Source organism: Ammospiza caudacuta, chromosome 3, assembly GCF_027887145.1.
Source record: "Ammospiza caudacuta isolate bAmmCau1 chromosome 3, bAmmCau1.pri, whole genome shotgun sequence".
NCBI lineage: Eukaryota > Metazoa > Chordata > Aves > Passeriformes > Passerellidae > Ammospiza > Ammospiza caudacuta.
Window position 1 is genome coordinate 64,814,598 of NC_080595.1, and position 21,619 is coordinate 64,836,216.

The 21,619-nt window shown below is 42.0% G+C and overlaps 1 protein-coding gene across 2 annotated transcripts in view; it reads right to left on the reverse strand.

Moving 5' to 3' along the window:
• Positions 1-3,236: 3,236 nt before the first annotated feature.
• Positions 3,237-21,619, reverse strand: part of RSPO3 (R-spondin 3) — a 58,266-nt gene continuing 39,883 nt past the window's right edge. For both annotated transcript variants that reach the window (XM_058802465.1, XM_058802466.1), the window contains exon 5: positions 3,237-4,195. In XM_058802465.1, the coding sequence (XP_058658448.1) occupies positions 4,002-4,195 (194 nt within the window). In that variant the 3' untranslated portion in view covers positions 3,237-4,001. The remainder of the gene's footprint in view (positions 4,196-21,619) is intronic.

The following is a 21,619-nucleotide window of genomic DNA, read 5'->3' on the forward strand; positions in this document are numbered from 1 at the left end:
AGGAATTCTTCTGAATGAATAACAATATTCATGTGCTGCTTTCCCATCAGCACATCAACCACAAGCACACAGAGGCTGTTAGTAGCGACGCAAGACCTTCGTCGTGGGCGATGATGGTGGTGATGATGGTCCCATTCTGCTGATGGGTTCTTCTGCTGCCACTTTGCTACAGGGTACAGCAAAACCTCTCATTTATTTAGTGCATTGGTCAGCCTGACAACTCTGCTGTGGTGGCTCAGAATAAAGCTGCTGGGACAAATGCAGTGAAGGGTTCAGGAGTTCAGCACTTAAACTCTTTAACATTGGATTCCTTTATTTGGATCTTCAGGTGAGAGAACAAGATACAGCTTGGTCAGACAGGTCTGAAGCCTGGGACGTAACAGTTGTTTGGTTTTCTGTCTCTTTGTTACTGATGACAATTCTTTGAGCAGCTTAACTGTCAGAAATAGCACTCAATGTGTGTTTATCTACTGGCCTTAACTGATATTTAGTATTTTATTTGAGATATATTCTTTATTAATTAGCACACTATGAATTTGGCTTCTAATTAATGTCCATTCAATTTAGGTTCCATTTTAAGAAAAGCTGTTCATAATTCTCTGGGATTAATTTCAAATCGACTCTGAAGATTTTGAGGTAATTTTTAACTGGAAAGCAATTGTCAGGGAAGAAGTTTTGCACCGATTGAGTCACAGCTACTCCTATAACCTAATCAAATCTTCTCCAGTAAGGTCCTAGGGGTTCTCACTAGCTCTTCCTAGCATGTAAGATCATTGACTCCTGATTTTACACATTTATTACTGGATGGGCAAAAGGTGTTATTGCAATACATTTGGCCTACAAAGATCCATATTCTCCTTCAGTTTCTTGGGAGTCACAATTGAGTAGTTCACCTACCAGCAGGGTGGTCTACATTCTGTGCAAGGGCTTGAGAAAATTTTAGTTGCCCAAGTGACTTGGATATACTTCTTAGTGCTTCACCATGGCTATAGGCAATATTATCAAACATTTTTCTGTGTGGCAGGAAGCAACATGAGAGCAACTTCCTTGTTCATTTCCAGGAAAGAGGTAGCATGTTTTTTCAGGTACTAATGCTATAAATTATTACTGGCAGGTGCCAAATTCTGTTTACATTTTTATTTCTTGCTGAAAGGTAACAGCATTCCAAGTTCTGCTTTTGGTAAAACAGACTTGTCACTGCCTCTTGTGTAAGCAGAGGATTTATAATAAAGGTTTTTGTGACAGTGTATAACAGAGCTCACATTTGTATCCTAAATTACTTTCTTTTCCTTTCTCCCTCTTTCTTTTCCCTCAGTCTGTAATTCTTGAACTACTTCATACTGCTTTTCCAGTCTTCTGTTTATCTTTGCCAGATAAATGGCATTCCTTTGACTCCTCCAAGTGTTGTAGTAGAGAATAACTGAGATCAGGGACATCTAGTTTCTAGTTTTGCTTTTTCCTTTTTTTTCTTAATTGCTCTCTGAACACTCTTGTTCATTTTTATAGATTTTGTTTGTGCTTCTATCAAAAGCAATTCTTCCATACCAAACACCCTTGCCATTTAGCTCCTATATTTAATCAAGGCAGGGAAAAAACAATCCTACTCGTAAGTTTTAAGAGTTGCAGACAAATCTTCCCTGAGTGCAACTATTCATGTGGTCCAGCTGCTGACCTAGTTTGCTGAATCCAAGTAGGGATGCTTCATCTGGCCAAAAACCTGTCTTTGGAGGAAGTAAATTGAACAGTAAATTCTTTCCGAGCAGCTGAATATCCCTGTTTGCCCACCAGCACTGCAGACAGATGAATGACTGCAGCTGTAGGAGAGAGTCTGAAGCACTGGGTTCCCCTTTCTGTTGTGATACCAATACCTCTCAGCCCAGAACTGCTACTTGCACCTCCTCTGGTGCCAGCTTCTGAGTCTGGCAGCATGAGGATTTCTCCTTTCCTCTCTCTCCTTCAGCATCACCCCGAGCCTCAGTGGTGCACACAGGTTCTGCACCTTCCACTACTCTAAAACCAGCTCCTCCTCAGCTGCTGCTGCCAACAAGGTGGGAAGATGTTGGTGGAGGGATTTGACTGCTGCTGCTTGGGTCAGTAGTGGGAGACTGAGACCAGACCACTCTGGAGGAGGATATAAACAAGTTATGCAATGGAGCTGGGAGCTCACAAATAGTCACCCCTGCTCCAGCCTCCCTCTGCTAGGTGCCCCTCACAGGCATTCAGCACACCCTGCTTTGCTCTCTTACCCATTCAGACTCCATTGTGTGTGAGGAGTGTTATATGATACTCTTCTCTGTAATATTCAGCCCTTCAGTCTTCTGAAAGACTGAAAAAATACAATAAATGCATAAAATCAGGGACTAGTTACAGAAAGTTTTAATGAATTTTCATTATTGTAGGAGGCAAACTGTGGAAGCCTTAAACACCATGTGGTTAGACTACTGCATCTACATGTATCGTTAGAGACAAAGCTCTTACAAAGCAAACTGTAGGAGACCATCCCACATTGCTGTCTGGATGATTAGGATATTACTTGGAAAGTCACTGGCACCTGTCACTCAGGTGTCCTCAGCCTGAGAGACAGGCTTCAGTGTTGGACAGAGTATTTTTTAAAGTCAAACTCACTGTGAGAAACAGAAATAGTGAACAGGGAGGGGAACTGACTCCTGCCACCTGTTCTAGTCCACGCTCCACAGTGGGTGGGCTGCTACCCCCGTGACAGCTGTCATTGGGCAAAACATGGCAACAGAACACAAATTGTGAGGTATGTTGATTCCTCAACATGTTTCTGGAAAGGGTAAATCCATTTCTGGGCAGCAATCAGTGTGTAGCATAACCTGTGTTTCACTGATGGGCTGCTCTAGCCTCTAACAAACCTGAATGGTACCACAGGATTTGGTTTGTCCACTGAGCAATGGAGACTTTCACTTCTGCTGTGTCAGAGAGAAGAACTAGAATAGGAATTTAAGTAAAATTGGACAGAAGTTTGTAATTTGTATACGTTGGTAAATTTATTTTCATGGATACTCTTTTGCTAGATGCACAGTGTGGGTGTAAGTTGTGTCCTCTTCAGCCTGTGAAGCTATGAAATTATTCCCTTCCCCAGTAGAAAAAGACACCATCACTGTGAAAAACACATACTTACATGATCTACTTTTCTGGTTTTTATTAACTCAACGTTGTCTCCTACAAATACGATTTGTCATTCACCAGAAGATTTGAAATGTAGACTTAAGTTACACATAGGTATAAAAAGCATAAAACAGCACACGGTACCACTGTTTAGACCAGAAAACATTGTGTTGTCCACAGATAAGAGCGTTATTCGAGCTCAGCTCAGTTTCCTTCTGCCTCAGGGATTCAGTCTTCAAAGCTGCAGATGCTTCTGCTTCTTATCCCTCAGCAGCTGAAGCCCTGCTGGCTTTCTCCTGATGTTTCTCACCCATGTCTGGAGCATGGACCGGGAATACACAGGGCAATCCCATCCTGCTCCACCAGAGGTTGTAAAACCTTGGGCTCCTACTGGCTCTTCAGAAATGTTTTCCTCCTTCTCTTAATTATGTACAATATATGAAGGGATACGATTTTCATCTTTGATTTAGACATATCTCTTGCCTCATACTTAAACAATAACTTGAAAAATATTTTACAAAGAAAAAGAACATTGTTCATCTGAAAGTCATTCATTATTATATTGCTATATTTTATACCCTATTATTATTATATACAAAATTTCTTAATTGCCTTTTACAGATGCATGGAAGCATATAATATAACAGTTTTAAAGGATCCCATCTTTAGATTTTTTTTCCCTTGGCTCATGTCAATCTCTTTAATAAACTATGGTTGCTTGGAGAATATAGGAAGTATTTGGAATGTTGTTTAAAGTTTAATAATAACTGGTAGCATTGTCCATTTGCGGCCTGAATGGTTGGAACACATGTCAGGGCGATCTGGAAGAGATAGCAGCATCATAAGACTTAAACAATCATGGAGGGCCATTATTGTGCAGTGTCAGCTGGTGCCAGGTCCTGTTCTTTGTTTGGGGCTTTCCTTTTCTTCGGCTGCGTTTTGTTGTTGCTTTCCCTCTGTTCTCGGTTTTGTCTTCGGGCTGCTCGCCCTTTGCCTTCCTGTCTTGTCTCCTTGCTTTCATCTTTGTTGGATTTTTTCCTTTTTTCTTCCTTATTTTTTTTCCCTGAAAAGAAAATATGGCCCATTAGAAGATTTGCTCAGACTATTGAAATTTCTGAGTCCCTCACTTTGCCATGACCCATGAAACCAGCCCTGGTTTAGCAGCTCCCATTAGGAGCTGGACACTAGTATTTGGAAATGTCTGACCACCACACCCACATCCCAAGGGATTCTTGGTATTGCAACATGAATCCCATTGCAGAGTGTCTGCTCCAGCACAGGTGTGTGATGGTCTTCAGGCTGAAATGTGTCTCAATTCAAACTCTAGACCATTGTCACATAATTAGGTATTCAAATACTTTATTGCTTTAAATCAGGTTGGGATGTTGAGGAATTTGTTGCTGCTACAGACCTCTCCCATAAAGGATCCCATCCCCTTAGGAACATTAAAACTTTGTATATTGGCTGTGGAGATGATATAATAGAGTACATTTGTGCTTGCACGTGAGGAAGAAATTTTTTATGCTGAGTGTGGTGCAGCACTGGAACAAGGCTGCCCACAGAAGCTGTGGATGCCTCATCACTGGATCTGTTCAAGGTCAGGCTGGATTGGGCTCTGAGCAACCTGATCTAGTGAAAGATGCCAATACCCATGGCAGAGGTGATCTTCAAAGATCCCTTCCAACAAAAACATTTCTGTGATTCTATGATTCTTTACAAACCAGTGCAGGAATCACATTGGCTTGAACTTGTAAGTCCACACGAGCCTAAAGCAGATTAGATTTTTGTCTGTGTGGAACTACTGAGCTATGCAGGTGAAATTCACCTGCAGTTAGATGGATCTCAATGATATCTTCAAAGGCAACTTCTCTGGAGACTTTCCTGATAAAATGTCATACTGACCCCTATGCCTTCTTACATGGAGAAATTTCTGGACAAGTATTGAAAAACATCTGGCTAAACTCTCATTTATGGTATCTCAATAATGATACTAGTAATCTGGCCTTCTTTGTTACAGAGAGAATATTTTTTGTTTTTAAACTTTAGCAGAGATAATCCAGGCTTTCCTACACCAGTGTGGGGGGAGTTCCACAAACCTGGCAGTAGCTCTTGCTGTTGAGGGTGCTAAATTTTTATCAATTTTGCCCATTCCTGCCTCAAAACCAAAGTCAGCGGTTTTTGATGCCTCACTGAGTTCTGTGGGAGTATGTCACAATAAGGGAGTAGCTGCAGGGGAAGTGGCTTTGTTCTGAGAACAGATAACCATCCAAGGAGGTTCAGGGTGCAGGTCAGATGAAGGAATAGAGATTCAGAGGTGAAGAGAATGCAGAAAGACAGGAGCAAGATCAAGATGTGAAAATATGCTCTTCTTGTTGTGTAGCTCTATGGGAATATTTTACACCTTCTCCATTCTTTACCACCACTGCCTAGGACTGGAGAGCAGGGGAAAGTTTGGATACACACATTAAGTAGTGACCAATATCTGCCTTTATCATTTGTTGTTACTGGAACAGTAAAACTTTAAATGTAAAAGGACACCTTAAACTTCAGGGAACCAGTTACAGATTACCTGAATATACACCCACATACCTGCTGAATCCCTCTCTGAATTTGTAAATGTCCTCTAAGAAGCCCAGAGGTGAGCAGGGGAGACCTGCAGACCTGGTGTGGGAGGCTCAGAAAGAGCTACCACCACTGGGAGAACTGGGAGACTTCCATGCAGAGGTAAGTCTGCATCTTACCCAGCTGTAATGCTGTCTCTTACTAATGGATAAATGACAGTATGGGATTTCATTCCAGTGGTTTGTAAATACTGTTGGCCCAAGATGAAATGTTATTTGAATGGAAACTGTCCAGACATTCAGTGTTTGACATTACTCACTTGGTGATTAGCCAAAATCATTCAGCTGTGACTTCCCAGCCACAGTTCTTTAAGTGTGTTGGAATGACATATAATGGTTTCCCATTCAGTCATGGACCAGGATATATGTATTTACATGTGTGTGGATATACTAAGAATAAGATATCTTTATCTAACTGGAGACTTATCTAGGCACAGTTTTACTGTTTCTGTTTTAATCAAGCTGGTATCTTAACAAATGACAAGGAAAACTGATCTCTGGAAAATACTTAAAACCGAGTCGTAATTCTCCTCTACTCTGAGGATAGCTAGTTTGGAGTCCTCTGTGCAGTTTGTACATGGTTTAATGTTACCACCTCCATTCTGCTGCCATTTGTGAAAAGATCTGCCCTCTAGACCTATACTGTTATGGTAAAGCAATATAGCATAGAAGGGTCATCTTTGCTCGTCCTTTTGCTCCTTTCACTACTATTTTTAAAAATGAAAATTTTTGTGTGACAATGTAATGTTACTCCTAGTCAGTTTGTGTTTCAGTTTAGACCCAAGAGAAGATTCTACCAGCAGTTCTTTGCGAGCATTGGGATATATTTTTGCGTACATCACCCTCCCTGCTCATATCCCTTCTCTCTTCTTCCCAGAGATTTGTTCCTGAATATTTTTTCTTCTTTCTTCTACTTGCTGAAACTCTCTTCATAGCAGCACATTGAACTGGGTACCAGATATCATGAAAATTCATTGAAAATTTGGGCATTTGGCTATCTGTGAAATGAAAAGTGCAAAAATTACATGGGCCATTATGTTTACAAGTTCATCTCTGAATACGAGTTGGCCTTTCAGTACTTAAAGAGAGTGTATAAAAAAAAGATGGAGAATTATTCTTTATATGGACAGATAGTGATAGGACAAGGGGGAGAGGTTTTAAACTAAAAGAGAAGATTTTTAGATTAGATGTTAGGAGAAAATTCTTTATTTTGGGGTGGTGAAACAAGTTGTCCAGATAAGCTGTGGCTGCCCCATCCTGGAAGTGTTCGTGGCCAGTTTGGATGGGGCTTGGAGCAAACTGGTCTTGTGGAAGGTGTTCCTGCCCAGGGCAGGGGTGCTGGAACTAATGACGTTTAAGGCCCCTTCCAACCCAAACCATTCTATATTTCCATGACCTACTTCTCCTTTGAAGAAGAAGGCAAGGCCATTATTAAAACTATGTTGGAACTCAGTGAAGAAGTAAACGATGCAACAACACGACCTGGAGGAATAGATTCTCCTGGAATTTCAATTCCATTTACGAAGAATGTTCTTGTTAGAACGTTCTCCCGGGCTGCAGCCTGTAACACTTTACGCACACGAGTTTCCCTCTCTCGCTCTCTCGCTCTCTCTCTCGGTGCGGTCGCTGCCGGTTCCCCGGGCAGTGCTGCAGTGCCCGTGCCGCCCGCGCGGGGGCGCCGCGGCTCCGCGCCAGGCGGGGCGGGGGCGGCTCCCGCAGGTTCCCTTCCCTGTTCCCTCCTTCCCTGTTCCCTCCTTCCCTGTTCCCTCCGGTCGTGTCCCAAAGCTCCCGCCCGTGCCCTTCCTGCCGCTCTACCGCCTGTCTTGGCTTTATCTTGCCTGCGGGTGAACTTTCCCGATGAGTCACGGAATTCATGCTATGATGCACTAACGTTACTAACGTTTATTTCTTCTTATAGATTCAACACAACCCTTCAAAATGAAAAATAAAATAACAAAATAGGCGAAGTATTTTTAGACAGGAGATGAAATATTTTCCAATACAGTGTTTTGCTTATGAAGAGAAAATATATATCAGTGAAGTATTCGTGAGAATCTAATCTCTGATATTATTGCACTATCATATTACGAATGTAATACATTAATAACTATTGTGTTACGAATGTATAATACTTGCAATATATATTACAATATAGTAATTGATTGGTGTTAAAGTAGCTTTTATGTTGGAACTAAAGCTTTGTACAGACAACTGTACTGGAAGAATTGATCTGCAGGCACTGTGAGTTTTCTGGTACACAGGAGATACCTTGCTGCTTCTAATAATAGCAAATTCATATATTGATGAAAATCTAGTGACTTGCTATAATTTTGAGAAGTGCAGTAGTTTAAATTAAATGCAGACATGAAATTAGTTTGGATAACAATATAATTACATGTCTAATCGGATTCAAGGTACTGAGTTCTTGGTAATATATTTTATAGCCTCGGGTCAAAGAAATTCCTAAGTCTGTATTTACGCAATCCATGTCTGAATACATCTATTTAAACAAGCCAGGGTATTTCAGAGAAGCCTGTGCATTATCTCCTCAGATGTAGTATTTCCACTAGATCTGTAGCAGTATTTTATGGATTAGTGGGAGGATGCGTTGGCCCTGACTTGGGAGGCCTTGGTGCTCAAAAGCACAGTATGACAGACAGTTACTTAGAAAACCATGGCTGACAGGGATTAACTACCACAGGTGACAGATTTCTTACATTTTAAGCATTGTTACTTAGTTCCACCGATTATATTCAACTGAAATTATTACAGGGGACTTGGGTGCTGAAATCCCAAACCACCATAGGAAGACACAAAATGTGATTGTGCAAACCGCTTCGCTTTGATGGGGGGGGAGTATTACAGGGTAGGCTTCATGTAAATCCCAGAGGGATGAGAATCTGGCCTCAGATATTTGTGATGATTGTATTTCTTTCATCACTCCCATGAAGACATTTACTATGGGAGAGCAAAAGGAGCAAGAGGGTCATGGCACTGCTCCTGTTGGGATTACAGGCACTGATGTAACAGGCCCCTCTTTGGAAGGGTCCCACTGCTTCTACTGTGACTGTCACCACGGACCACAAATCCTCCCCACTACACTGTAATAAGCTGAAAAGCTGCAATTAAAGACCACAAGCCACTGCTGTAATTTCCCACAGTGTTCTTTCACACCCCTCACAGCCTTGTCTGACCTCTTGGTGCTTCTTGGCTGCTGGAACACTGTCAGCACCGGTGCTGCAGTACCAGTGCCCCAATCCCTCTGTACCCCATGAGGCACAGGGACAGAACCTAAAGGTTAAGTGTCACTACACTGTATTGTTCTCCTTCCTACCTGTCCACACCCTTCTCAGGGGCATTTTTAGTCCTCTTAGACTCAAAGTCTGTCATGCTTTCCTCATCATGTGGCCTGGACAACAACAGCATGACGCAAAGAAACCATGCTGAGCAAAGAAGCCAGGAAGAGAAGCAAGCCCCAGGCTCTGAACTCCCTTACTCTAGCTCTGTCAACAATACAGTCATGCCATATTATGCAAATGAGCACATTATTCTCATTTTCAAGAAAAGTGACACATTTTTTTTCTGGAACATAGCCTGTAGCATGTACTCACACTGCTTGCCAAGACAACATCCCTCCAAACCCCCGGCTGCCCAGTGATGCAATGGACTTTCTCCTTTCATTCCCAAGCCACAAGTGGCTGATTCATCTGGTATGTCTTTTTGAAGTTTAAACAGCATAACTGCATAACTTTTTTCACAGCAGTCTTTTTTTTTCTTTTCTTTTTTTCCTTACCTATTGTGGCCCTATTTTATAATCACTAGATTTCTGAGTAACCAGAGTGTGAGGGTCAACAACTTCAGAACAATCTAGATGCTACATGACTTAGTGCATTGCCTGGCCTGCTTTACTGCTGCAGTTGTTCCAAAATGCTGAAGAGAATATAGGTAAAAAAATTAACAGAGCTAAGGTCTACAAAGACATTCAAGGAGCAAGTAACTTAGCCAAACCTTGGTTCTCCTGCTGTTGAGATGCATGATGGTAGCCTACCTGGTTTCCATACCAGTCTAGATGGATACAGAGCTTAAGGCATGTGTAACATCCATAGTTCTATGTAGTGATCTTTGATAATCCAAGATGCCTGGACAAGCACAAAAGCCCTGGGGAATCTCATGAGGTTTAGCAAGACCAAGTTCAAGGTGCTGCACCTGTGTTGGCACAACTCGCAGTGCCAGTACAAGCTGGGCAGTGAATAGATGGAGAGCAGCCCTGCTGAGAAGGACTTGGGAATGCTGATGGATGAGGCTGGGCATAACCCAGCAATATGCTCCTGCAGCTCAGAAAGCCAATGGTATGCTGGATTCCAAAGCAACGTGGCCAGCAGGGTGAGGGAGGGGATTCTGCCCTTCCTTTCTTGTAAGACCCTGCCTGGAACACTGCATCCAGCCCTGGGGTCCCAGGCACAGGAAGGACACTGACTTTTTAGAGCAAGTCCAGGGGAGGGACACCAGGATGATTAGAGGGATGAAGCCCCTCTCCTATGAGAAAAGACTGAGAAAATTGGGATTCTTCAGCCTGGAAAAGAGATGGCTTTGGTGTGACCTAATTGTGGCCTTCTAGTACCTAAAGGGAGCCTAGAAGAAAAATGGAAAGGGGCTTTTGACAAAGGCAGGTAGTGACAGGAGAAGGAAGAATGTCTTTAAAATTAAAAACAATAGGTTTTCATTAAATCTGAGGAAGATATTCTAGAACTGGGTGCCCAGAGAAGCTGTAGCTGCCCCATTCCTGGAAATGTTCAAGACCAGGTTGGATAGAGATTGGTCTAGTGGAAAATGTCCCTGCCTATGGCAGGGGATTGGAATTAGATTATCTTTAAGGCCCATTCTAGTCCAAACCATCCTGTGATTCTATGATGATGCTATAACTCAAAAGCTATTGATACTTATGGTTGAGCAACTGTATTATGGGACTTGGTGACTAACTTGTTCTTACGTGTCCTATCTCCTCTGAAGAGTGGAAATACTTCTCTAGATGTAGACTTTAGATGTCTTTGTATGAGGATCCTTAAGGTTTGTTTGCCTCTGAAAATAGGATCTGGGCTACTAGATTGCATTCACTTGAAAAATGTTCTTATTTACATTGTGCGTGCTAGCTTGTCCTTGCAAGAGCAGTGCTGAAGGAGGCACATTAGCAGGAATGAGAATGTTGTTTCCAAATACAGAAATAGCTGGGGCCTGCACCACAGCCATTGGCATGAAGCAGGCAGAGAGGAATGGGACGAGACTGACCCAGTTATTTACACCAAGACAGGAGATGTCGGGTTTTTCACTGCTCTATGAGATAAGGAGAAGGTTGTTTCCTGTTAGGTATATGGGAAGTCAGGAGATATAATTTCTTCCGTGGATGGTGAGAAATGACACTTCCACACTCATGAGCTCATAAGCAAGGTTTATGAAAAGTCCCTGGCTTGTGATGACCTCTTGCAATAGAAACTGGTTGGATGTGCCCTTCCAGTACCATAGAAAAGATATTGCCAGTGCCTGAAAATAGAATATCCTCCAGTCAAAGAAGCAGCCAGAGAAGGAGGATTCCTATAATGAGTTCTGTTTGCTGTTTGTGGAGACATTTACTGCCACCTTTTCAAACAAATGCTTGTGGGGATTTATTCCCTTCATGCTTGTCTGTTGGGACTAAGGGAATTTGCTAGCAGCCTTGTTTTAATCGGGATTAACGTGCTAACAACACCAATTTTGTAATTACATTACAGTTTTCATCTTATAAGAACCCACAGCTTATAAAGTCTGAACACACCTTCCAAAGACAGGGAAGTAATGGCAGTTTAGCAGAGCAGAAAATCACTCTCCATTCCTTAGGACAGGAAATTACCTAGACCATGCTGGTATTAAGGAAACTGGCATTTTCTTCTTTTGAGACTTCTAATAGTGACTTCTGAATGGGATTGGGTTTTTACAATTCTCCTAAAAGAGGGGGAAAGGTCCATGAGTGTCCAAATCCACTTGATGGGCCTCTTTGAAGACTTGGAGAATCAGGAACTAGAACAAATATTGGGAATAATAGTGATTAGTAGTAAAAGCCCTTACCCTGTTGTTAGAGCATCAGGATATGAGAAAAATCTCTAATAGCCTGTTTTCCTTTTAGTCACCAATAATCCAAGCCCTCCCATTAGCTTGGATTGAGGTCATAAATATGGTCTTTTTTAGAGACTTATTTCAGCTGGTGCAGTCTTTTGAACAAACCAGAAATAAAAATGTGATGCTGCATTATGTCAGAGTTGCATGTTTAGTCTGCTGCTCTAGAAATAATCAAGAAAAGTTATACATGATAAGAGACAGATGCTAGTGCCTCAGCAGGCATTTAAACTCTTTCTAGTACAATAGCAAAATGGAGAAAACCCCCAAAGAAACTTATTTCTTTACTTCTCAAATTTGTGCTCAGTGTGCTCTGAAGGGAGGGATGAGTGAGAAAAGATGTTTTCCTTGGCTTTACTTAAACTGATTGCCTCAATGGAACCCAATAATTTAGATGATACTTATATGACTCCAATATCTGGGTGCATCCCAATGAATGCCTTTTTCCATTATCAGCCTTGGCTCAGAGTTGGGCTATACTGGTGATTGTGTACAGATCCTGGAGGCATTTCGCAAGTGCTGACTCCAACACTTGAATCAAGCCAGCAGTTCCTGCGCTGGTACTATACACCAGAACCAGGGAGCCTGGGCATCTTCCACCATTTCATTTGCTGTATAGGTGCACCTATACCCTCCTCCTGGAGTCCCCTCCTTACATTTTCTTAAGTTTTCTGATGTGCCAGGAAGGTAAAGGAAGATGAGGAGTCAACAGGATGCCCTCTGGCCTCTCTTGGAATGGTTCACTTGTCCCCTCCACTCTGAGCATTATTTGTTTGCATTTCTACCTGGGGTGACACCTGTGCTGACAGGTAGACAGGAGTCCCTGTGCACTCCAGTCCAGCTGAACAGCTGGATCAGCCTGTCAGCAGCAGGTAACATAACATACAGGGGGACAGCAGCTCCTGATGGATCCTCTCAGCAAATCCATCAGCACAGAAGCAGGCTGTTTTTACCAAAATTCACCAGAGGCCCAATTCTGACCTCTGTGTTGTACTTGCTCAAACACACAGAGGTCACCAAGGTTGGTGTTTGGTGTAACTGAAGGGAGAATTTGTTTTCAAGGATACTTTTCAAGTCAAGGTGTTGAAAATTGACTGTCTCTTTCTGTTTTGTGTCTCCAGTGTGTGTGTACTGTTTCAGCTGGCCAAAGCATTGATCCTCCCCTCTCTAAGTAGTGCCAATATTTCCAAATACATTTTCACATTGATTAAAGTGACAGGTCAGTCACTAAATTTCATGTGGATCTGAGACTCCAAAAGTTCCCTGTCTAAAAGGGTGATATGAGATTTGACTTTGGCCATCTCCATGTGTTTCTGAAGGATTTTTCTTACCTATTGAGAGAACACCTGGCAGTTTACCAGGTGGAGAGAAGCTTATGGAAAAGGACATTGGGATCACCAGGACTCCTGGGCTGCCTCTGAAAAAGGCTCAGGGAATTTATATGCCAGAAAGATTCAGAGTTTAGCCCAATGAAGCCTAGGAATCTTGGACTAAGTTGCCAAAGGGATCTCAGGTTTTCAGGCTGCTGAGTCTTTGTCAGCGTGCCAGGTGGGCTGCCAGAGGCCAACCCAATGGACAAGCTGAAAGGATACTAGGCAGAAACCTAACACAAAGGCAACGTTGTTTCAAAAAACTGCCTACTTTCAACTGGAACTTCATTGAAATCAGCAAGTTTCTGGGAAATGTGATGACTCTGGTAATCTGGTATTTTCCATTTCTTTGGAAAATCAACACCTATAAAGTATTAAAAAAGTATTTCTAAGTGGGGTTTGTGGTGGATATGCACAAAAGAAACTTGAATGCAAATATTTTAACGTTGCTCGTAATTCTTCAATTTAACATGAATCACAGATAGGAGTTGTCCATGTGAATTTTATCCAAGCTGTCTTACCTTCTTTTATTTTTTTTCCTTCCCCAAGGATGTGATAAGTTTATTCTTTTTAAATTCCTCTGAGGATGAACTTTGCATTTAGGGCTTTTTGTAGTAACACAGCTTTGCACACTGAAGTGAGCAGCCAGCTTTATGAGTAGCTGGAAGTGCAATGTGAAGAATGATTTTGCCATGTGACAGTGCATCACTGGAGCCCACTTCACTTAGGATACTTCACAAACTGACTGCCATGCTCTTGAGATCGATGCAGGCAAGTCCCTGTGGCCCAAAGGCTGGAGGAGATGCAGCCTCTCATGACAGAGCACCCCAAGGTGCTAAGGAAGGTCTGGAACCCCTGATCCAGCTCCCCAAGGAGATATGCCCCGTGTCCTGTCTCACACAGATCCTGCCAGCAGTGCACAATGGCCATTCAGCACAACTTGCATGTTTTATTTTTCAGCTTGGCAGGTGCCTTGGGAGTGTTACAGCAGTGCTGGTAAAATGGTAACACCCCTCGGTGTTGCTGTGGTGTGTGTGCAGCCGGTACAGCAGGGCTGGCTACGGGAGCTGAACTGCTGGAATGCAAGAAAGGTTCTAAGGAGCCTGATGCAAAAGTTCAGCAAATGATATTTTCGGTACAACGATGTATTGCACAAAGTCAGGATCCTCTCTAGCCTCTCTGGGGAAAATTGGGACTGTGGGGGTCAGCAGCCTCTCTCTCCAGTGGCTTCCTGCCTCCAGGTGAGGAAGCCCACTGTACAGTAGTCACCAAATATGTTCACGATTCTCTTTCAAACTGAGTAATTAATCATTTTCTTGCCTACTCCAAGAAATTCTGCTTCAGCCAAAAGCAGAAATTGCTCACTATTTCTACAGATTTAAGCACTACCTGCTTTTGTTAGCAACTCATTTGGCACTCTTTTATAAGACCTGAGACCAACCTGCAGCCACCAAACCAAATAATAGTTTGCAAGGGTCTGGAATGGCATACTCAGAAACAGCTTACAGATAGTGTAAAAATCCCAGGATCAAGAAAACAGCAAATATTGGTGCACACATACTGTAGCAAGATACTATAAGGAGCTGGATGCTTTGTCCAAGGGATTCAGAACAAATAGACTCTTACTCCAACCTCAACCAGAAATTTTAAGAAGTTACTTGAAATTGTTGTTTTACTTTTGAAAATGTTACCCAAGATGTCTCTATGTCCAGGAAGTTAATTTATGTGCTGTAAGAGTTTCTTTCAGATCAAAACCAGAGATTCCATCAGCCTTAAGTATTCACAGAGACAAGACTCTTCCATCTCCATGTTACATCTTCCATTGTGTCACATTTAAACTTGAAAGATTTATGCATCATAGCTTTAGTTTAATTTAAGACCACTATGGAAAAAAAAATCCAGCAACAAAAAATATACTGTGTCTGGGAATGCAATCCTTTTTCTCAGTGACAAAGACTTTTTTTTCTTTATAATACTATATTTAAATTACTTTCTCAGGTTCCACAAGTGTAAAGCAGAGGTAAGAGTTCCTTAATTTTGGTGCTTTAGACTCTATGGATAAAAGCCACTACTGCTGCAAATCAGAGCTGCTAAAGTGCACAGAGACTTCTCCTTACTGAAGGACCAAATGTTGTACTTCAAATAGAGGGCTCAGGATTCTTTTCTAAAGAATTATTTTTTCCATGCTCATGCTTAAAGGTAGCAAGGGCTGGATCACCCACTGGAATTCCCCACCACCAGCCCACATCCATACAAGAAATAAAGTCAGTTCCTCTGGATTTAAACTAAATACTTCTGGTTTAGCAATGCACGTTTCTGCTTAGGCAATAAACATCTGTCATCTGCCATTCATTAATATTAATTATAAATGGTCACTAGCTCATGGGATCCAAGTCCACCAGCTGAGATTTTTCCAACTCTGACCTTGTGAGGGTTTGTATAAAAAGTGCTCAGAAGGATTCTTCGACGCTCGAAGCCAGCAAGAAGTGCAATTTGCAGAGTGTAGCATTTAGATTGTGCACTTAGAAAAAGGGCAGTCACAAGGGGTGATGGGGAGTGGGGGAGGGAGGGGAGGAGGGAATACAGAGCCTGAAATGGAGCTACTTTAAATGCTTAAGAGTTTTAGCCCTTTCTGCAGGCTAATGACAGGGAGAGGCATTGTCCATAATGAAACCAGCCCATCCATTAAACATTACTGTAAATGAAAGGTTGCATGAATTAAAGGTTGTTCATCTCATGTTTCAGGAATGTAGCTGTGTTTCATGTCTGAAGCCTGTTTTCCTTTTAAATGGAGTTCTTCACATGACAAATGAGAGAGAAATTCAGAAAGCAAATGGGCAGAAGTAAATACATGCTCAAGAACAAAGCAGAGACATAACTGTAGCTGTAAATCTTTACACTGGGGCTACTGTTTGCTGTAGATATTGGGGAGGATTAGATTAGAATTGAGAAATTTCATTACTGGGTCATTTTGCTTGTAAAACAAAAGAACAATAGAAAATCCCCACAGTTAATTGTCAAATTCTGACCTTAATGTTAGCTGTATATGTTTCTGTCATGGAACACCAGTTAATTTTTTTGCTACCATTTTGAATTTCAAGAAACTAAGAACAGAAGATTTAGAAAATGCTTTTTCTGAATCTTGCACGGCCACCACATTTTTAAATGAAGAATGTTGGTTTTTTTCTTCCAATAATTTGTCACTGCAGAATTGCTTCAACAAAAATTACTGGAAAAGAATTTTTGTTTGCATCTGTCATTTTTTTTCAGGCCTAATCATACAGCAATATGCCCCTCATGGACCATATCTTCATCTGCTCTTAAAAATGACACATTTTCGTTGGCAGAGAGTTGCTACCTTATATCTCTCGTAAATTAGCAAGAAAATCCAGCCCTCTACTCTTCCTGTAACAATTATTCAAAGCTGGTGAATGCAAAGAGAAACATGAACAGATATCTCGGCAATGCAAGTGACTAAACTGGACAAAAATGATGAAAAGTTGATTTCAGTTCTTTGATTCAGGCCCAAATAAAAGTCTGAGCTTGGTAAATGACAGCAGGAGGCCTCATACTGATGTCAGTGGACAGGGATACTTGGATTTGTGCTCTGTAAATAGGCAGTGTGCTGTCTTTTTGTGGGAATTTTGCAGAAAGCAACAGGCAAGAAAATTTTGTGGAGATTTTGTCACCATTTTATAAATGCTTATCAAAAAATTATCTAGTCTCTTACTAATCTATTTATCTGAGCTGCTATACTTAGGCTGGCTCTGATGATTATTTGTCTAACCTCCTTAAAAATCTTCCATAGAGATTCCCACAACCTCTCTCCCAATCTTTAGGATCTCTGAGAATAACACTGGCTGTTACCATGTAATTGGGGATGTTCTGAGCTTCCTTGGACCTTTATAACAAAAGGTAATGGCAGCAAGTGTTTAACTTCATACCCTTTTCAAAGTTATGAAGGTGAAAGAGAGCTGGGAGGTGGCAGCCTAAGCAGACCAAAGGCTACATCAGGTGTCAGAGCTGGCTGGGAGAGGGAGCTGAGAAGAGACAATGAGGCTGGAGATGCAGAGATCTGGGTGGGGAAAAACAAACAGAGCTGCCTGGGTGGGGAAGAAAAGGCAAATATCCAGAGAGATGAGGAGAAGCAGCGGCCAAAAAAGTGCTCCTTTGTTTTCACTTTGTTACAGAGGAATGCTGAAAATCCCTGCTTTATGGTTAGATCCACAGTACTCTGAAGTCAATGGGATTTCAGTGGGTCTTGGATCAGGCCCTTTAAAATGAGGGCAGCTGTAACACAATAATGAATGAGTGCCATGCTGCCCATGACTGCAGTGTTATAACAGCATTGCTATACATGGAAGTGTTCCATAGCCCAGGATTTAGCTGATTAAACAGTGCTGGATGTGTCACCATTAGACTTGAAACATCCACAGCCTGATTTACTCTGTAGCTCACATATCCCAAATGTTTTGCATTCTTGGACTAAATTTGATAGATGCCCTATCAAACTTCTCTCTTGCATTTGTTCCTCTTTCCAGGACACTCAGGTCAAAACAGTGAAAGGTTTAGGTCTCCAGGCGGTGACAGCCTGCTCCCAGCAGCCACGTCCCTTCACATTTACTTTGTAGCAAGATTGTCCAAAAGTGAGAAAACAGCTTGATGTGGGCTCTGCATCAACAGAAAGAAGTTGTGATGGTGTCCCACTGTGGCACACATCCTAGAAGAGCCTCATTTCCTTTTCCAGCAGTGACAAACGTGTCCCTTCCTCAGAAAGTGCTCCTTGCATCACCAGGAGTTAGGGGAAGGACTTCAGCAGCACTAACTGTGAGCTGTGATAGAAGGCCAGCATGGTATGCGAGGATGCTCTGGCAGAGGAAGGAAGGGATGAGGCGTAGGAGAGAATGGCATGCTGCTCTTTTGCACATTGCCTCTGCCCTGCAGCCCTGCAGAGAGGGGAGAGTGCTCCCAGTTTCCTGTGTGCCTCTCCCTGAAACGATGGGAAGCCACTGAAGGTGAAGGTGCCATGAATAAGTTGTCCCACATTTGCTCCCAGCTGTGCCAGGGAGGAAGATCAGAGACTAGGCAGACTCCTGCCTGTCTGCAAAACATAACTGGGAGTTTGTTTAAGGACTCTGTTTGACCTGCCCTCTTCCCCAGTCATATCTGCTGTGGAGGGAATAGCCCCAGCTGGTCTGGTGGCAAGCCAGAAGGTGGACCTGGACTTTGTGGGCACGGAGCAGACCTCTGCCTTCTTTTCTTTCATGGAATAGACACAGTTGTGGGTTTCCCTTTCTGAAGCTGGAGCTTTCAATCCCAAACATTTTTATTCAAGAGGGAAGAGTTTAGGTAGGTGCTAGAAATTTAGTGCTGAATGAATACCTGATGGATACTTTGCAAAGGAGAGTAGGATGGGTTCTTAAGGGGCTTGTATACTCTTCAGATTTTCCTACAAAGCTCAGGCATCTAAAATATAGTTAGCTAGCCAATTCTGGAGCACAAGGAGGCACCAAAAGGGAAGATTAGAAGAGAAAAAGAGCTGATTTCTATCCCTTATTTGGTTTAGTGATCTGAGGAGGACAGCTCTCACATTGTTCACATTTTAATAAAAGAATGCAATCAACTTTTTTCTGATTCAGTTCCCTTACAAGAACAATTGACCACATAGTTCTGTCTCAGCTTTGACACTATTCCTTTTAATATGAGGTTGATGCTTTTTATCAACAGCATGTCCAGCGCATTTTTTATAGCATGCTGCAGAGGACCTCAGGGCATCTGAGTCACCTCCCCAGTGCTCCCAGGGTCCCCAGGACAGAGAGGAAGCAGAGGGTAGCAAGAGAGGAGCTAGTAGCAGGAAAGAAGAACATCTTCCAAGGAGCACAGAGACAGTGTCAGCCCAGCACCCTGCGGGGCTTAAACTAATTTTGATATCTGAGGGCACAGCCATGTTCACCTGACTGTACATCAGGATGCAAATTATTCAGAGATCACAACCTTGGCATGGTGCACGTGCACAGAGGGTGTGCATTCATGTGTAGTACCATTAATACAGGGGCACACAGCATGGGTGTACTACCTGCTTGTGTGGTTCATGTGTGTCTGTCAGAACTGGGAGGTTTGATGAGAATCTAATGTTCACAGTAGCACAAACAAAATAACTTGTCATGAAATTAAACATTACTACTAATTAGTTCAGATTTCAATGTCTCTGTTTGCAGGTAGTAACTTGGCAAAACTTTCAAAACAGCTTATGATCAAATCTTGAAAATGCTACAGCGTTACAAATAGTTTTTTCCAGCCTTTTCAGCCCTTGATTTCTAGTCAGTATATCCTCTGCTATTCTATTAGCTATTTTGGATTCACAAATCATTTTGACTCATTTTGGCCTTATTTTTGCCTCTGAAGCCTGCTCCCCAGATCTCTTTTCCAGGTTGTGTCCATGTTTTCTGGCCAGTGGCAGTGGCAGCTGGGTGCTGACTGTGCTCTGCCTCACTTGGGGTATCCCCAGGATGCCATTTCCCTTCGTGCTGCAGCTAGTGGATTCCCGGTCTCAGCAGCCCTACTATTGGAGGCTGGAAATGTGTTAAAGTTAAAGAGTCAAAACCCTTGCAAGGAAAGGAAATGAGAAGCCCTCTTGGCAGCAACAAATGGAAAATAAACAACCAAACTCTTCACAAGACAGATTCCTCAATTATAGTAACTCAGGCTCGCAAAGGCCAGAGCTAGGGCCCATTGGCATATGCAGTATGTAAACACAGGGATGCAGTAATTAGCTTCGTGCTCATTTTGAGGTTTCAGAAGTCCTGTGACCTGCCATGGAGTAAGGTCATTAACCATAACCACACTAGTGACCTTCACACAGGACACCCCATCCCTCACAGTTACATGAGTGAACTGTGTACTGTGTACTGGGACGTCTCCCGGGCTCACATGCTCCAGCCATCTTGTTTTAAATGCCACTGAGCTTTATATGAGTGAGAGGATGTGACTTGTGGAATGGACTGTGATAGGAATATCTTACTTTCCCACATAGCCATGCTTAGGACTTAAATTTGATTAAGTAAAAGTAGTCAATACCAGAAATATTTAAAATTCTAGGTTTTTTTTTTTTTTAATCAGAAAAATATTTGCTTAAAAATAGTACTCTGAGGAATTACTGAAGTGGTGTGTACCTCCATTGCCTTGGGAAGAGAATTTATCTTTGGAGTTTGGAGTGTATAGGGATATCCTATTCATTTGAATAAGTAGATGTACAGCCATTACTACACATTTATCAACACAACAAATTATTAGTAAAATTAGTGTTGAACATGAGTATTTTTGTTTTATTGTGGCTCCCCTGAAATGCACTCATCCTGCTTGGAGTCCCTCCTCACACCACAGCCAATTGAAGGCCTCTTCAGACATTATCTGATTATTGTGTTTGGAAGCATTATGTGGACATATAAGAGGTGGAAGAACTAGTACAAACAACAGAAATGAGCTGAGTCTCAGTTCTTTAGGCTATTTAATGGAACCTGCAGTTTTATACTCACATGCATGTCACACAGTATAGAAGTTATTATTTTATGTACCCAAAACTTATGCACTTCCTCATTAAAATTCCTTAGCAACAAATCTTGTTCCCTTAGTTCCCTTCTGTTCACCAGTCTCTGTCTAGAATTCAGCTCCTTACCTCAAAGGCATTTCTCTCTCTCTTATTTCTGCTGTAAACTTAAAAAGAATCATAGCATAGTGTCTCTATTCTCCTTAGAGCTTAAACCATTAGCTGACAAGCTACCTTACCTCCAGGGGGCTGTAGTCTTTTAAATTTTGACTAAAGTTATCCCTCTTCCTCTCATAACTATATCCTGCTTTCAGACTGTGCAAGGTGACAACTGCTACGTTCCACAGTGAAAAAGAAACATGCTATTCTACATTCACCCTCCCATGTCTTCATGTCTAATGCTTGAAATTTTGCCTGTCAGGAATAGGAACTTTGTTTGGTTTGTATTGGCACAGAATGGGAAACAGTTAAGTTAATACTGCTTCTGTCTTCTGAACATCGAAACACCACCAGCGTGCAAAATTTCAATATAAGAACGAGAAACAATTGAAATGTATTTATTTGCTTACAATAATGCAGCTGTGTAACCAATGTAATCTATCTATTAGCTTGCATAATACCCAGATTTCTAAGGTGTCTTTCTTGTTCATAATTTTGATGAGTTCTTTTATTATCTTCAAACTGATCAAAACATATTCTCTGAAAGTGCTTGAAATTCTCTGATCGATGGGAAAGTTTAGTTGGGACTCAACAGAAAGTCATATGGTGAATATTCTCTTCTTGGCAGAATTAGTCATGAAAAC